The sequence below is a fragment of the Gossypium raimondii genome, chromosome 7 (genome assembly GCF_025698545.1).
Source record: "Gossypium raimondii isolate GPD5lz chromosome 7, ASM2569854v1, whole genome shotgun sequence".
Taxonomy (NCBI): Eukaryota; Viridiplantae; Streptophyta; class Magnoliopsida; order Malvales; family Malvaceae; genus Gossypium; species Gossypium raimondii.
Window position 1 is genome coordinate 29,955,232 of NC_068571.1, and position 17,768 is coordinate 29,972,999.

The following is a 17,768-nucleotide window of genomic DNA, read 5'->3' on the forward strand; positions in this document are numbered from 1 at the left end:
CAGGCATTATCTCAAACCTTTGATATAAGAAATTATGAACTTTGCCATCTATTTACCTTCAAACAATCAAATCGATAATAAAATATTATCAAACTTTCAGGACAGTACTATAAAAAATCTACTATACATGTTAAAGATCCAGATCAAGAAGTAGTGATCATCATACCTAAATCCCACACTTGAAATTTGATGTTATTGTACTGCACTATTTCTGCACACCTCCCTCTCACACGTTGAGCCAGCAAGGGCCCACTCAGCCCCTTCCCAAGCCGACTGGTTGTTCGATTCTCTCTCGTCCCAAGCCACCTTAATGCCCCCACTCGGCACGCAACTTGGGTAAGAAAAAAAAAAGACAGGAAAATGGAAGGAACAGTAGAAGGAAAATGGAAGCATGAAATGGCTGCCGTTTGAATGTTTTTGATGTGAGAATTTGTGAGGGTAAAATAGGGTTCATATGGCAACGAATAGGTAAACGGTGAAGAGGGAAGGGAATAGAAATCCCCAAATATCTCTACTTAATCCCGGAATGGAATACACCCGTAATAGGGTATTCCGTTGAACCAAACATCTGTTTAAGTGGGTCTGCAGAGTAGGCTTGTAATAGGCATGCCATTACCTTCAACCAAACATCCCCTTAGAGTCTTCAAGTATATCAAACTTATCTTACAGCATGTTTGGTTGGGTGTATTGGCATAGCCAATACATCCCTAATCAGTGGGCCCCACTTAATCCCCCTTCAATCCTTTGTTTGGTTCAGTGTATTGCTATTACGGGTCTAATACATTACTGATCTAATCCCCAAAATCTACCGATTTCTAATCAGTTTCTTTTGCTCAGTTTAGGTGTTGCTTCAAGTTTTATACCCTGTTTACCCTCTTTCTCTGTCCATCCATTTCTCCTCTTTTTTCTTTTTCTTCTTTTTATCCTCTCAAAATCCTTTTTACATTGCGAATTTACTCGTTTTGTGGAGTATGCCAAAAGATGGGGTTTTTCCTGGTAAGTTCTTCTGGTGTGGATCTTTATGTAGCTTATTTTATATGGGTTTTTGATCATTGGTCCATAAATTCAAGGATTGATTTCATTTTGGACCTGAGTTTTGATTGCACGGAAAGGGGTTTTCAGCTAATTTTCTGATTTGGGTTTTGATTATTTGTTGATGAAGTTAAGGGTTTTCTTTGGCCAAAAATAAATTTGAAGTTTTGATTGCCTTGGCTTGGTCTTCTTCTTTTTTTGCTATTGATTTGAAAAGAAAAAAAAAGTTGAGATTTTGATTGTCTATTGAGTTTTGATCTGTTTAATTTTTTGATTACTTCATCTATGTTTCTTTAGCCAGAGTTTACATATATGTATACATGTATATACATATGTGTCTGTTTGTGTGTGGTGTTAAATTTATATTTTGACTGTGTATATAATTTTATTGGTTAGATGCTGCAAGTTTATCAGGGAACTTTGGGTATTTGTTAACTAGTATATTTATTCAATTTTTAATAGGTTAACTAAGGCCTATTTTTGGGTGGGTTGAACTTATATCAGTACTAGCAGATTAGAGGTTCTCTCAAGTTTCAGACATATTTGAGTTCCTATCTTGGAACAATTACGATGTCTGTTCCTATTTTTAAGTGATCAGTTTACTAATGCAGGGAAGAAGCAGATGAGTAGTGCCGAACACTGGAGGAGAAAGAGGACAGTTCATGTACTGCCTCAGAAATGGCAGATGTGATCTACCATGCTATGGTTTATAATTATTTTTAGCTTTCTGCACTAAATATTCAAGAAAGTTTTATCTGCTTGAGGTGACTTTCTAACATAGACAATCTCTTTGCCATGTTTACTATCCTTTCTTTTATTCAGTCATTTGTAGATTTGCAATTTCCAAATGGACAGTTGACCTACGTATCTTATGAGGGGCTGACAACAAGTGCTTTCCTTCCTCTTTGTGGGGGCCTTCTTCAGGCTCAGGGCCAATACCCAGGGGAAATGAGATATAGTTTCTCATGCAAGGTCAGTCTTAAGCTCTTACTGCCTGCCAACATGACAGGCATCAAAAGTTGTAGTTAATTAGTTTTTCTGAAACAACTTTGGCGTAAGGATTCACTATTCTATTTTGGGGTGCTTTCTGTAAGAGTGCTGAAACTTTTTGTTTGGATAGTTCATCAGAATAAATGGGGAACTCGTATCACACCAATGGTTCTATGGCCTGACAAATCATTTGCACTAGGTCTTTCACAAGCCTTGGCTTGGAAGCGGTCTGGGCTCATGATGAAGCTATCCATTCAATTTAGGTGAGATTCTCCTTATTTGTGTTTATTTGCAACGGTTTAGAGTTTGTAAATCTATGTCTCCTTGCCTGCACTTACAATTCATGTTGAGGATATTACCTTTCATACACTGCCTTTCAAGATCTTCATTAAGCCTTCTTACAAATTGCATGAATTTCTTGTAAATTGAACCTGAGTTGCATGATCTTCATGCTTCTGTTGTGTTTACCAATTACAGAGCTCGGGCGTTCTAAGTGGAACGGAAATGTTGGGAACTCGGGGATAGTAGTAAGAGTTGACACGCCGCTGTCCAGTGTGGGACGTCCATCCTTTTCTGTTCAGATAAACAACGTAATTGAATTTTGATAAGTTTGACACCCAAAGCATGGTGTAGAAGTGTATATATAGAGTGTCATGCACGTAGACAAATGACATCACATGTGAATACCACGATGTTACCTCTCTTAATTACACTAATTTCTGATCTAGTTTGGATATTCATCGCTCTTTTTTCTTTTGGTTTCAAATTCTACATTTTACTTCTTCCTGCTGATTCTTGTTCTATAAATATCAGGTTAAATTTTGGTTTATTTTTTCTTTTCCTTAAAGTCCTAAATGTTGTATATGTGGGACATTAACTTGAAAAGGGAAAATGTTTAGTTTGTACTTTGTGGTTGGATCAGGAAGGTCCTCTATAAGAATGAATTTTCACTACGTTTTTGGTGTTTAAGATTGTTGGATTTGAACTCTATTTATCCAAATTAAGAGTCGAAATTAACAAATCAAGTTTATATTAACAGAATTTTCACGTCATTCACTTGCAATTCTCAATCGGAGGACAACACAAAAAATAATTAAATTTTATTTAAGCTTATATAATTAAATTTAAGTTCTAAATTTTAGAATTCGAAATTGTTGATGCACAAACAATAGAATCCTAATTTGTCAATGGACAGAAAATCACTGATGATATGAGTTGAAAGGTGCTTTATGGTCGGAAATGGAATACATAATTGGAAATATGAAGAAAAACCCTAATTCATTATGTTGTTAAGTAAATTTAACATTTTAAATTTTAAATTATTAGTTATAATTATTTTAAATTTTATTAAATCATATATTTTAATTAAAATATATTTAATATTAATCATTTCAAATTATCTTTTATAGTATCATATATTATGATTTGAGTAAATTCATATAAGAATATTGATTATTAAGAATTTTATTAAATTATATATTTTAATTATAATATATTTAATAATAATCATGTTTAAATATGATTAAATTATTTATTATTGATAATAATAATCTTATTAAAATTTAAATAACAATAACAATAATCATTTACCAAAATAAATTTATGCTAAGGGTATTCTAGTCATTTTAGTTTTTTCCATTATGTTATTACACCTCTATTCCATTCAACCAAACACAAGATTACTATTACGCCTCTATTCCATTACATTCAACCAAACAGTTGATTTGCTATTACACCTCTATTCCATTACACCTCTAATCCAATACAGCGAACCAAATGTGCCCTTAATGGCAAAGCCAGAAAAAATTTTTAGGGGGCAGAAATTAAATTCTAACTTTTATGATAGTAAAAATGTAATTTTATTATTTTAATAGCCTATATCTTTATAATTTTAAAGGATTAAATCAAAATTTTATCATTTTTAGGGGGCCAAAATATCATTTTACTTTTACAAATTTAAATTTTTAAAAGGTTTAAATAGAATTTTTCTATTTTAGGGTTCTAAGGTCCCGCCAATTCCCTAACTACGCCCTTGATTTATCTTAATCTTGATATATATCTACTTAATAATACAATATTCCTGACATGAATTTTTTTTAATTTTAATAATTAAAATTTTTTTATATTCAGATTTATTTCTATGTTTAAATTTTTTGTAAATATACTTGCCTTGTCTTTTATATTTTTCTTTTTTTAATATTTATTTCTTAATTGTTTTTTTAAACTGTTGAATCTAAATCTGAAGGTCCAACAAAATTCGGCCTCTTTGGTATTTTCAACCACCGTTAACACGAGGACATGACTTTTGATCCAATTACACACGTTGACAAGCGACAAAGACGTAGAAATTCGTATACTAGCAAAAGTTGGATACGTCCTTCAGTTAAAATATTTACTTCTATGATGATGAAACGAAGGTATAATTTACACGTCTCAGCTATCAAATACTCTAGATAATAATACCCGCAAGGTGCAGATATGGAAACCATTGTATTGAAACCACGAAAAAACTGGGTTCGAGGAACCTACACTACGTTAATGGTAAATCTAATTGCAATTGTACAAACAATGAACCGCCCCAGAATAAACTCAATGGCAGCACACATTTTCCATTAGCTGATCCTCTACAAGGTCATAAATGGCTCGGTCTCCTTTTACCTGCATCTGTCCTCAACTTTTTCACAGGATTGGCCCAACCAACACTCCCACCGTTCGGCGGATGAGCAGGCTGGTGCCAACTTTGCTGATGGGCGGTCTGCTGGGTCAGTCTAGCAGCATCCTTAGAAAATGATCCTGTCGTCGGACTCTTGATGCTGCGTGCTATACTTGGGGGTGAAACAGGGCCAGCCAATCCAGTCCTGGGCTTCACCATAGACTTTTCCCTGTCTTTCCTCTTCTTCTTGCAAATAACTAGCTCTCCAGGATGTGTCAGAATAGAATCGTCTTGCTGGTATAGTTCCTTGGTAATGCCACTTACACACCCAACCCTTGATTCCTTTTGGGGCATGTGCACTCTAATCCTTGTGTCCTCACCAGCACGACTGGACCGGCGTTGCAATGACTTTTGAGTGAGTCCTGAATCAGATTCCACCTCTTTTATCGGCTTTTGCCTCTTGCCAACAGCAGCCTGTCTGGCAGATGAGCCCATGGTGGAGGTAGATACCAGACTAGAGAAGGAGAGAGCATTTCTAGCTTCTCGGAAATCAGTATCCGGAAATGCGATCTTCAACAAATCAAAAAATAGATCATGTACTTTCCTTGCTTCAGACCTGACCTGCATACCAATTACATTTCCAAAGTACACAAATCAGGACATCAATGAGAGAATTATAGGAAGGGGATTAGAACATTTTCTAGGTGATACAAATTTCTAGCTTTTTCTTTTGAATGGATTTCTAGCCACTTGAAAACACAAAATACTTGTATGTGAATTTCTTTGAAAAGCCTTCGAAGCAATTGCTCCCAGAAAAGACCATCCACGGCAAAATTCAAAAGGGTGATGCAAAAGTGAGTTGGCTTATGAACATGTAAAGATGCTGAAGGACAAGTTAAATAGATATCATACCTCGAGAGAAAACCCATAAAATTGCATTGCACTTTTTAACACTAACTGCACATCTGCAACAAGCTCCATAACTCCACTGTACTCTAACCTGTCAACACGCTGATCAATCTTCTGCAAGTCCAAATTATTACTTCCACTTCCACCCATATAACCAGATTTTTCAATCCTCTTCCACAAATCTGTTAACGAAGGTACAATTTGTTGACCCTCCTTATCTATTCTCCTCTGAAGCTTGCTAATCACATTTTTACACTGGACATATGAGAATTTTTTAGTCATTTCCTTAATAGAAAATAGCATAACATGTAACCTAAGCAGTTAAACAGGTATTAAGGTCAAAGGTTAAAAGTACTCTGTTTTTTAAAAGGGAAGATATTTTGATATACCAAGTTTCCAGTTACTTGGCATATGGAAACCATGCAAAATATCAATGACTCAAGACAAAATAACATGAAGATCAATTCTGAAAAACACAACATAAACGGACATGGCAAAGCAAACAAAAAACGGACATGGCAAAGCAAACAAAAAGGTAGAAAAAAAGATAAAAGCATATTATGGAACACAAACTTCCTAATCTCAAAAAGAAAATCCTCATCATGCATAAAATGCACCCCACTTATTCAAATGTGTGTTCTAACAAAACCTAAAGCTATTTTGTTGATGAGAGCACCCACTTAGGTGAAATCTGTGTATCCTGCAGTATTTGGTACAATAAGAAAGATGCAAAATGAAGAAACCGAAGAAATTCAGGACCATAGCTTTGCCTATTAAGTGCCTACAAGCAACACCATCAAGCAATTCAAAATACAAAAGCAAGGTTTATAAATCCAACTTAGCACTAATGACCAGCAAAAATCCATGATGGATAAAATAGTAGTAATAAAAAAAAAAACAGATTCACAATCAGACACTACCAGAATTAAAGTCACCTCAAGTTTACCTTTCTTTGGATGAGATCAGACATCTTAGCACCAGAATTCGAAGACCCACTTGTATTAACCAGTTTATTGTCCCAACTCTCTCTGGAGGATTTGCCAGCATCTGCAGGAGCAGACTCAGAATGCATTTTACCAGACTTCAGAGATGCATGCAACTTTGATGTATTAGCTATTTTTATTGAAGGTAAGTTCCTCCTACATTTTGAAGATGAATCATTTGGATCATGCTTGATCGCATTACGCTCCCGAGTTGCTTTTGTTTCAGTGTCAATCCTCAGTTGTGATTGGTATTTTTGGTCTAGCTGGAAAGGCAACAAAGATGAATCTCCACGTTCGAGATGAGGCACTTCGGTGACAGATTTTTCCTCTGCCCTTTCTACAGTATGACGAGGTCGAACCCGGATACTACGCTTTCTTTTTATCTTGGGTTGGACAACTTGTTCATATTCACCTTCATCACGATCATGAATCCAACTTTCAGACTGCTGGTGGTCCACGTGAGAATCTCCTGATGCTGCAATTTCACCTTCCTCTAGTTCATCAGGCTGCCAACATTAACATAACATAAGAAAATAGCAGAATTGAAAAATGCCATAATAACAAATCGATAAAGGAAAAGAGACATACCAGCCTTCTTACAACAGAACCAGGCCTAGCATCTAATGCGGAAAGAGAGCCAAATTTCTGAGGAGAAATGGGAGACACTATCTGCTGTGGTTTTCGACTGTCCAATGATGATCCAGAAGAACCAGCTTCGTCAAGCATCCGATCATTTCTAATGTGTTCTGAAGTCTGGGCATATTCATACCCATCATCGCCAAGAGGGCCATCTTCAGACTGGTACTTAGTAATAGGTGGGTCCCCAACAGCACCACTAAATTCATCATCTTCAAATTCGCCAATTTCCCCCTCTTCCTCAGTCCCAGAATAACCATTTCTCTCATAAGAACTTGCTTCAGAGTATTCCCCATTCTCATTATCTATTTCCTTATAGTTAGGATGCTTTTTCCCCTTGGGTCGACCCCTTTTTCTCTCTGTCTCCATTTCATGGGATTCAGCACCAACACTGGCAGAAAATAAAATATTCTTTGATGGCTTTTTTGATAAAGTAGCCACAGTAGCATTCACTTCACTTGTACTGGCTCGAAGCCACTTAGGTACCTGTTCATGGCAAGTCATCTCCTCAGTCCAATCCAGTTCTTCATCCATTTGATCAAACAACTCCACTTCTTCCTCGCTTCTTGCTATCATGCGGTTTACCTGGTGCAACGAGGGAACATCATGGACAGTTTCCTGATACCTCTCCTCATCGTGTAATAAAGTTTCTAAAGTCATGCGTCTCTCTTCATGTGTTGTTCTCTGGTCAAAACGTCCAGCATTGATTACTTCATCAGCCATGTCGATTTTATATTGTTGAATGTTATTCCTTATGAGGCTCTCAATTGACCCCATATATCTATCCTTACCTGCAAAATCATCCTCAAAATCAACTGTACCCCCACTCCTTATTTCATCCTCCTTCTGCTGACTAGAGATTTTGTCAACAACTGCTTCCATGTAAATGACTTTGACCTCCCTTGTTTGTCCAATTCGGTGAGCTCTAGCAACCGCCTGTTCCTCATTTTTAGGATTAGGATCAGGATCATATATAACAACAGTGTCAGCAGTTTGAAGATTTAAACCACGACCAGCTGCACGTATACTTAGTAAGAATATGAAGCATTCAGAATCAGGACTATTGAAGTCAACAATAGCTGATTCACGATCTTCCAAGCTAGTTGTTCCATCAATACGTCTGTAAACAAGCCTCCTCCACTGCAAGTATTCCTCCAAGATATCTAAAAGCTTCGTCATGGTACTAAAGAGTAATACACGATGCCCAGTTCTCTGCAGTTTTATTAGGATCCTGTCTAGGATCCACAATTTCCCACAAGATCTTACAAGGAAATCTTTAGATAAGTCATTGAAATACGGGTAATTAAGCAAAGGATGATTGCAAGTCTTCCTGAGCTCCATACACCGGTTATTTAAAGTTTTATACACCTTAGCTTGGTATATTGGGTTCTTTTGAACCCTGCGCTTCTCATCTTCAGGATCAACTCGAAGAGTCCCAGTTGATTTTATCCAATCATAAATGGCACTCTGAATAGCCGACATTCTGCATCTTAAAACTATCGAAACCTGCAATCAACCAATGAAATAATGTCATTGGAAACAGCAGTATGTTAAGTGATTATAAAAGAAAGACAGCAATAACAGTATACCTTTGGAGGAAGTGAACCTTCCACATCTTCAACGCGACGTCTAAGCATAAAAGGCTCAAGAATTTGATGAAGTCGGTGGATGATGATAACCTTCTTCTCCGTCTCAAGCCAATCATCCTCTGCATTGTGGGTAGGGCCTTCCTTTTGAAATGGTTGTGAAAACCAATCATGAAATGCCTTGCGATTATCAAACACTTCAGGAAGGAGAAGATTTAACAGGGACCAGAGTTCTTTCAAGTCATTCTGCAGTATTAAAACAAATAAATAAATAAATTGTTAAAATTATCAAATAAGCAATAGGCACACACGCACGCATATAAGAAAGTGAGCATGGGAAAAGAGAAAAGTTAAATAGGTTTATTACTTAAATGAATCAAATACGCCATACTGTAGGATATAAACTAAAGTGTAAAAAACAGGCTAACTAAATGAGACACACCGTAAAAAAACAAAAGAAAGGCAAGAAACAGCTAAAATATGGTTAGGAAAGTACTCTCTAATTCCTACCATGACTCATAAACAACATTATAAGACATAAGCATCCATGTGGTACCTCCTTTTTCATCCCTCGCATGGATATTTAGTGAATAACCAATAACAAAAGACATGAAAACATAGTAATGGGAATTTAGGATATCTCAAGTTATGAGACACTTTTCATAGAGGGCCTACCCTAAATGAAGATGCTCTTGTGTGCGTGCCTCAGCATATGCAAAGTAAAGTTGTCAAGAAAAATGGTGGTCATATTATTTCAAGTGGATGCCAGTCATGGAAGTAAAGCAAAAGAGTTGTTTAAAGGTTTTCAATCTGTATGCATATATGTATGTGTACTTTTTTCTATTTCCAATCATATCAGAGAGCTGCCTTAACAGACCTGTAATGGTGTCCCAGTAAGAAGCAAACGCCTTTGGCAGCGGTACCTATCAAGGTCACGAGCTAAAACAGATTCTCTGTCTTTCATTCGCTGGGCCTCGTCAATTATAATGTACTTCCAATCAATTTTAGAAAGTTTAGACCGATCGTACATGATGAATTCATAAGTTGTCACAAGGACATTAAATTTCATAGCCAAAACCTCCTATGAAACAAGTAAACAAAAAGAAAGTTCAGCAAGTTTTGACACTTCAAGAAATAACTAATCACAGAAAGTTGTAGTTCTTACTTGAGAAAATAATTTTGAACGTTGATCTTTTGCTCCAACATAGTAGATGCATGACACAGATGGCAGCCAATTATGGAGCTCACTCTGCAAAAGGACTCAGTTATATCTATTCAAAGATATCAGGAAAATGTCAAAGCCATCAATATACATCAAAAACAAAACTAACCTTCCAATTTACCAGAACTGCATTAGGAACAATTATAAGATGTGGACCGTAGTTTCCTTTAAATTCCATCAAATAAGCAATCAAAGCCATAACCTACACATTAGGGCAAAATCTAAGAAGTTATCAACAGCGCTATTGTATCTTTTGATTATCTACTGAAACAATAAATGCTCTAACTAATCCCAACACCTGATCTAACTCCCAAATAACAATACCTGAACAGTCTTCCCAAGGCCCATCTCATCAGCCAATATACCATTTAATTTATTGTTATACAAAGAAAGCATCCACTGCAAACCAACCTACAAAATAAAATACGTAGATGTCAGAGAAATTTTAACTTGCTATAATTAATAGTATTAAACTAAAAGGGCCAAGAACCGAGAAATTTTTTTTTTTTAAAAAGGTAGGAAAGAAGCCCAATATTTTTAATATAGCAACCTACAAGCTGATAGTCTCGTAATGTTCCAGCTCGTAGCATCGACGGTTGCCTTATGACTCTTTCATTAATAGCATGAGCAAGATTATAGTACCTGTTTATGACCACAAAAAACAACAAATAAATAAAATTGCCAGAATTTTGGTGGCTTCTAAGAAACAAATGCCGTTATAATAAACAAAAACGTAAATCTAAATTGACCATATGAAATGATAGTTGTTGAACTAAACATGAGAAATGACCATAAGCCTCATCTAACTGTCACATAATTTACACCCTATTCCAATCACGCTTTGTAACTGAAGAACCCCTCTATATTATCAGTAAGTCCTGTGAAATGAACTTTATAACATAACTTACTTGCTCACAGACGAACCATCCCTGGGTGCATTCATTTCCATAAAACGATTTCTTATCATTACTTCCTCTCCAGCACAAGCTGCTGCAATCCTAACTTCTTCTTCTGATAAACCCTTTTGTCAAGAAGTAGAAAACAAGAAAATAAGTAAAACAGAATCAACCTAAAGCTTATGAGGAAAGGAAATTGAATATTATATTTGGCTCCAAAAACAGTCCAAAAAATTCAAAGAAAAAAAAAACACAGAAGAGGGTACAAAAGAGGGAATGTTTAAGAAATCATGCCTGTAACCTTGCAGCAACAGCAGCAGCATTTGCTGCCTCCTCCACTTCCTGCTGACTCTTGGCAGCTGTTATCTTACTTCCCAGTTTATGAAGATACTCTTCAGTCTGTGTCAAGAATGATGAAAGAACTTCATATCTCTCTGCAGCATCACCAGGGATATTTGTCTGCTGCTCAATCAACATCTCTCTGTACCTTTCAACATCATTATTCTTCAAGGCCTCCATCCTTTTGTTCCTATCATCATCTTTCCTCTTTGAAAACTCCCGTAACATTCTCTCATGGTACTTGGCAACTCCCCTATTGCGAGCAGTTCGTGCATCACGAATGGCCCAGTGAGCTTCCAGGAGCTTCTTGCGCCACTGAAAAATGGATTTCAATTGCTTCTCTCTCAGGGCCTTCTGAGTGGCTTGTATTTGTCTTGCCAGCTCCATACGCTGACGCTCACACAGGCGGACAAATTTTCTGTACGGTCTGTCAGGCATAGCCGTTATCTCTTGTTGCTGCTGGTCAACTTCATCCCTCAAACGTGCCTGCACATCTATAAGTCGAAGCTTTTTTTCTTCAATTTGCAAACGCAGAACAAGATCTGGCCTGATCCTTTTCCTCTCCAAATTTACTGCTAGTAAACCACCAATCTTCCTCAAATTTTCTGATCGTTTCTTGCTAAAGACTTCCACACCTTCCTGAAAGAGAAGCTCTTTGACATCATAAGCCAGAGTTAGATTATTATTGATGTTAGGCATCACTGAACCATTCGAGTCATGTTTCCTAGTGAAGAAAGGAAAATCAAATAGTGGTCCATGATACTTTCTAGCGGAGCCAGGATCTTTTGGCTGGGGGGCAGAGTTTGCCTGCACAGGTTTTTTAACTTGCCCTCCATCAGATGCAGCAAGTTGAGGTGCAACAGCCTTTCCCCTATCCACACTAAAATCACTTCTAGCTGGAGTTTTTTGAAGACTGTGTTCTACTTCTTGGTCGGACTTGGCAGAAATGACAGAACCTTGCTGCTCTTCTTTTCCAGCAGGTAAAGTAGATGAAAATTCCTTGGCCACAGATGACACCCCTTGCATATGAGCTGTTGATGAAGTTGCTTTATCATCTCCTCGATATGCTTCCTCTTTAACAATATTATGTCCATTGGTAGACGGCCCAGCCTGTGAAACCTTCTCCTTTGAATCTGAATATTTCTGAGGATCTTCTACAATCTTTCCACCATTTCTGTCCTGGTTATTTCCACCTAGAGGAGGAAGTTGTGGCTGCTGCAGCTCAACTGGTGGGGGAACAATGGCTCGAAGAAGCTCATGTGGAAGTGTACCTTCTCCTTTCTGTTAATGACCACAAGAATCATTATGGCCCACACATTATTCTTTAGTATACTTTGTGCAATTGGTAGAAAGTAAGGGAAAATGCACAAATGTCAGATAGGCAAGGATAGGATGGGGAGAGAGAAATAAGCATACCTTCAGGCGCCTAAATGCTAGTATTTGTGCTTTGAGAACATGGAGTTGTTTTTTAGTAAAACCAAAACGTTGCTGTGGCATCTGCATAGCTGCTTTGCCTTGTGCTGGTAAGTTTTTAACAGACCCTCCATCATTATTAGGAGCAGAAGGCAGTGGGAAATTTTCATTTAACTGTTTACGATACTGCGTTTCTGCTGTTTCTGTGCCACCTAATGAATTCTTTGTGAGCAAAGATGGATTGCCACTCAGGCTAATATTTGGAGATGATTGCGAAGGACGCACAGAAGGCATCTCACTTCCAAGAACAAGTGGCTCTCTGGGAGGGACCTGTTTATCTTGGCCGCGAATAGCTAACTGCAGCATTGCAATGTTGTCAGCATTATTAACCACCCCAGTGCTGGAAGTTGTGCTAGGTAGAGCTGTTGGCTTGGTTTTGGCAGAGCCAGACTGGCTAGATATATCACTTGATGAACAGCCACGGGGAGAACTGTCACTTGGAACTGATGGAGAAGTGGTCTGTGGCTTGGACACAAGCACAGGTGATGACTGAGAACCCATATTGCTTTCATTTGTTTTTTGGTGGGCAGCCATCCTAGATTGCATGAGTGGAATGAGTTGTGCCATCAAATTAGCATTTGCAGGTTGCGACAGATCAATATTACGCTCAAGTGCCCATGACTGCAACTGTGCAGCCATAGCAAGTTGATCGTGTCCCGTGTTTTGAACAGTTTGCTGAGCTTGTTGTGCCTGCATGGCCCTTAGAACATTCCCATGCATTAATTGTCCAGTAACTGTTCCTTGGGTAGGTGGCTTGGGCTCATTTCTTTGGTCAGTAGCTGACTGTGGTCCATGCTCAATCTGCTTTTCAACACGACCAAGCTGCTCAGATGGGTTCTTAGAGGATGATGCCTGAGCCTGATTAGCTGCCTGCATAGAAGTAAGTTCTAGAATTTTAAAGTTTCCAATTCGCATGTCCTGATCCTTAACAGATGCAGAGCCCAAAATAGCCATCTTAGCTTGCTGCTGCGCCAAAAGTGTCTTCTGTTGCTGAGCAGTCTGGTAAGCATACTGATAATAAGCTTGCTGAAAGGGAGTCAGTGTTTGTCTCTCAACACCTTGACTCCTATTCTGACTGTCCTGGGCAGAAGCATGTTGTTGAGCCAGATCAAAAAACTTCCTGGACTGTTGAGGCGGTTGCATGGAGCCTGGAGATGAGGGGAAATTGCTTCCTCCCAACATACCTTGAAGACCACTGGCCTGATATGCTAGGATGGCTTCATTTACTTCAGGTTTTCTAAGTAGCTATAAATGCAAAAAGATAACTCATGAACTTCTCAAAGAAAAGCATAACCATTAACTAGTAGCTAGAAGCATTAACGACTCAATGAAAAGAGTTGAGCAAAAATCAAGGGCATCTTCATCATTCTATGTTGCTCAAAGAGTAAGATAGCAAAGCACCAAAGTCATAACAGTAAGAATATTATAGAATTTGGAGCCCACTAGGTGATTCCAGCATAAACAAGAAGTGACAGACAAAACACTGATACTTTAATCATCCTTAAAAGAGAAATGTAGAAAGAATGGTGGTCTCACTACAAGAACATCTAGGAGTTAATGCCATAAAAGTTTAATCTGTACCATATAAACCAAAAGGAAATCCAAGGAAGGGCATATAATTCTGGGGTGGGAATGCTAATTTTCGTAATAATATAATCAAAACACTAAACAGTAGGCGCAAGAAACAAAAGGAAGATAACATTCCAATACAACCAGTGAATAACACTCAAACAATAAAGATTCCATATCGATTCTAAATGGGATGAAGAAAAAAAGAAGGCTAGGTTCTTCTACACATCATCTAAGGAGATTTGAGGTAATCAAACAGAATTTAGAAGCTAGTCATGGTAACCACACATATTGTATCAAAAAGAAAAGACTAAGTCATAGTAGAATGCTATCAATCAAGAACAATTTCATCAAGCTTTGATAACATGTCTGTGGAGCTTAACCTTCAACCATGCATCTAAGTTGATTAATTCTGTAGGAGAGCATAAAGTACAGTTCCATATTACTCTCTCTCACACTCACTTTCAAAAAAACTGCTGTGTAGAAAGAGGGCAGTGTAAACTAAATACTTGGAATTCAAATGTTTCTATTAGCATTTCTAAAAGAAAAGGATAAACAACGCAACAAACACTTGAACCTAAAAATAGGGATAAAAAAAAAATCTGCTCTATAAGTTCGAATTGAAAGGCCTTTATTCATCTTTCTAGAAACAAATAGCTTAGTACGGTTGATTCCCTTAACACCTATGAGCTCAAGAGTTTAATGCTACTAAATATAACTCTCCTCTAACAAACACCCCATGGCAAGCTAAGTACCAAGAACTAACTAATCAATCTTGTGTCCTAACGTAATTATATCAGAAATAGCACTTATTCACAAAATTAGAATCCCCAAAACCCGCCATATTCACGAATTCATCACTCCCCGTCTGCAGAAACATACTGAGCTCCCAAAACCACGTGCCAATACAACTAAAGTTCCCTTAGGTTGACTGAAATTCTATACACACTCTACCTGCCTAGAAGCTATTTGCTGCTGCGGCTGCTGCTGTTGCACCGAATCATATCCCCAGTGAGGGGTCGAAACGGCCGATGACGACGAAGAGGGCGAAGCTGCGGACGATGTGGATGTAGCCCGTCCGACCGGGCCCACTCCCAGGTCCCGGCTGGGCCCAGCTCCGCCACCACCACCAGATTGCATAAAAAACTTGCCCCAACTGTCTTCAACAAAAATTCCCTCGCAAATTCCAAATTATTACAATAAAAATTCAAAAAAAAGGAAAGAAAAACCCCCCACCACACTCACAACTTGAATCCCTCCAAAAATCCTTTTTTTTAATGAAACCCTTTTGCCCCCCCCCCCCCCCCGATCCCCACGTTCAATAGAAAATTAAAAATAAATAAACTAAAAACAAAAGCCAACAGTTGAATTTACTTTGTTTCTCTCTAAAGAAATCCGAAATTTACGGTAGAAATGATAGGTCGATCTTGATGAGCTGAGCGAAAAAAGCGAATTTAAAGCGAACAACGAAAAAATAAAATAAAAAGTTAAAAATCGGTGATTCGACTCACTGCCCCCTGCCCACTAACCACTAATCTCCCTCTCAGTTTCCACGCAATTGTGTAAATTTTTGTCTCCCCACGGGTCACCCAAACCCTAGTTAGGTTATTTTTAAATTTCCTTTTTAACTTTGAAGAAAGATTATTTTTATTTTTATTTTTATTTTTATTTTTTTCGCTCTTTTGGTTGTAAATTTGTAATTAAGAGGAGGCGTTTTATCTGCTTTTATTTATTTATGCTCTCTCCTTTGCATTCGATGCTTAGTGGTAAGTGAGGTGGGGTCCACTGGGGTCGAGGGTGTCTTACGGTTAGAAATTTACGGAAAGCGCAGAGCATGAAACTTTTACCCTAGCGTTTTAGTGATATTTACATGGGAGACCCCTAATGATAGGAAAAGTGCTAAACTTTTTTACTATTTTAGTTTTCCCCGTCAAAAAATAAATAAATTAATTTTATATATTAAATTAATGAATAAAATAGCTCTTTCCTTAAATTTACATTGTGAAAATCTTACAACTATTAGATTTTAATAGGTGAATTTTGTTATTTTTAAAAGAAAATTTTAAAATTTTTATAACTTTATTTGTAAACTTTTATATAATTTTATGATTTTAATAATTTTATATTTTAAAAGGACTTAATTGATTTTTTTTAAATTTGTTACTAAGAGTACGTTTGATTCACTATAATAGAATAGAGTTGTAATGGAATAAAACTGTAATCAGTAATTCAATTGTTTGGTTCAATGGAATGGAATAGAACTGTAATAATATTCTTCTGTTTGGTTGAATGGAATGATGTTTTAATAGCATAAGAAAAAAACTAAAATGACTAGAATACCCTTAGCAGAATTTTTTTTAGGTAGATGATTATTGTTATTGTTATTAAATTTTAATAAGATTATTATTAAAAATAATTTAATAAAAATAATAAATAATTTAATCATATTTTAGCATAATTATTATTAAATATAATTTAATAAAATAATATATAATTTAATAAAATTCTTAATAAAATTATTATATGAATTAAAAATCATAATATATAATACTATAAAATAATATATAATCTTCTTTATTATTTTTAAACGCAATACATATTTAACGTGCAAAAATATCATTAGTGAAACAAATAATTTAATTATTCTACAATAAAAAACAAAATATTAGAAGTAATAAATGGGCAAATTACACATAAAAGTCCTATTTTTTAAAATTTTACCGAAATGTGCCTGGTGTTTTATTATTTACCGGAATGAGCCATTTTTCACGAAATCGCATCTACGTCAGCGCGATGTCAGGGGATGTTTCAGCAAATCGTGTCCACGTCAGCGTGATTACTTACGTGGCAACAAATCGCGTCCACGTAAGCGCGATTTGCTGACGTGGAAGCAATAATTCATGAACAGTTTATGTTTTTTCGCTTGGAAAACTTTGAAAGGCCATAACTTTTGGCTCGGTTGTCCGATTGAGACATTTTTTTATTTCGAATAACTTTTCGAGATCTACGCGCTGAAAAACTGCCGAAGGCGGTTTGCTGCAGTTTTCATCGAAAAAGATCCTTTTTTGCCTCTAAATTTTGATTTTTTCTGTTTAAAATTGAATTTTGAAACATTCAAATCATTATTTTCCTTATTTATTTGAAGTAAACACGGATTTTTTTACGAAATTGTTGTATTATTTTTTACGATTTGACACGTATATGGAATAGGTCCGATAAATCATTAGAACGTAAGTAATATAATTAAGATAATAACAGTATTTTTATAATATGCCAATTAATTAGTTTAGCTTAGTTGGTTAAGATGCTTGCTCTTTTCCTTAGTACCTTGGTTCAAATCTTGTTGGTAATAAATTTGAATCTTTTTGTACTTGTTGCATTTATTTTTTAATCAATTAACTCTTCAATATTACATTAATATATATTATTAGTACAATAGTATAGACGGATTGACAATTTGAGCTACAATATTATGAATAT

At 36.5% G+C, this 17,768-nt stretch overlaps 2 protein-coding genes across 5 annotated transcripts; one reads left to right on the forward strand and one right to left on the reverse strand.

Moving 5' to 3' along the window:
- Positions 1-949: 949 nt before the first annotated feature.
- LOC105797037 (uncharacterized) lies at positions 950-2,975 on the forward strand. 2 transcript variants are annotated; one of them, XM_012626965.2, is made up of 5 exons: positions 950-996; positions 1,644-1,737; positions 1,855-2,004; positions 2,161-2,285; positions 2,500-2,975. In XM_012626965.2, exons 2-5 carry the CDS (start codon positions 1,711-1,713, stop codon positions 2,513-2,515), a joined length of 318 nt encoding a protein of 105 aa, XP_012482419.1. In that variant the 5' UTR covers positions 950-996; positions 1,644-1,710; the 3' UTR covers positions 2,516-2,975. The 2 variants fall into 2 exon arrangements, with proteins under 2 accessions (XP_012482419.1, XP_052489345.1); XM_052633385.1 differs by having other exon boundaries at positions 956-996; positions 1,495-1,737.
- A 1,425-nt stretch (positions 2,976-4,400) lies between these two features.
- On the reverse strand, positions 4,401-15,875 carry LOC105796972 (ATP-dependent helicase BRM). Of its 3 annotated transcripts, XM_052633383.1 has the most exons (15): positions 15,243-15,875; positions 12,663-13,964; positions 11,202-12,527; positions 10,920-11,032; positions 10,566-10,653; positions 10,336-10,422; positions 10,121-10,213; positions 9,955-10,038; positions 9,667-9,870; positions 8,793-9,035; positions 7,156-8,709; positions 6,728-7,073; positions 6,531-6,631; positions 5,588-5,839; positions 4,401-5,296 (listed from the first exon to the last, which is right to left on the reverse strand). In XM_052633383.1, exons 1-15 carry the CDS (start codon positions 15,426-15,428, stop codon positions 4,655-4,657), a joined length of 6,621 nt encoding a protein of 2,206 aa, XP_052489343.1. In that variant the 5' UTR covers positions 15,429-15,875; the 3' UTR covers positions 4,401-4,654. The 3 variants fall into 3 exon arrangements, with proteins under 3 accessions (XP_052489343.1, XP_012482306.1, XP_052489344.1); XM_012626852.2 differs by having other exon boundaries at positions 6,531-7,073; XM_052633384.1 differs by having other exon boundaries at positions 6,531-7,073; positions 15,247-15,394.
- Positions 15,876-17,768: the final 1,893 nt, after the last annotated feature.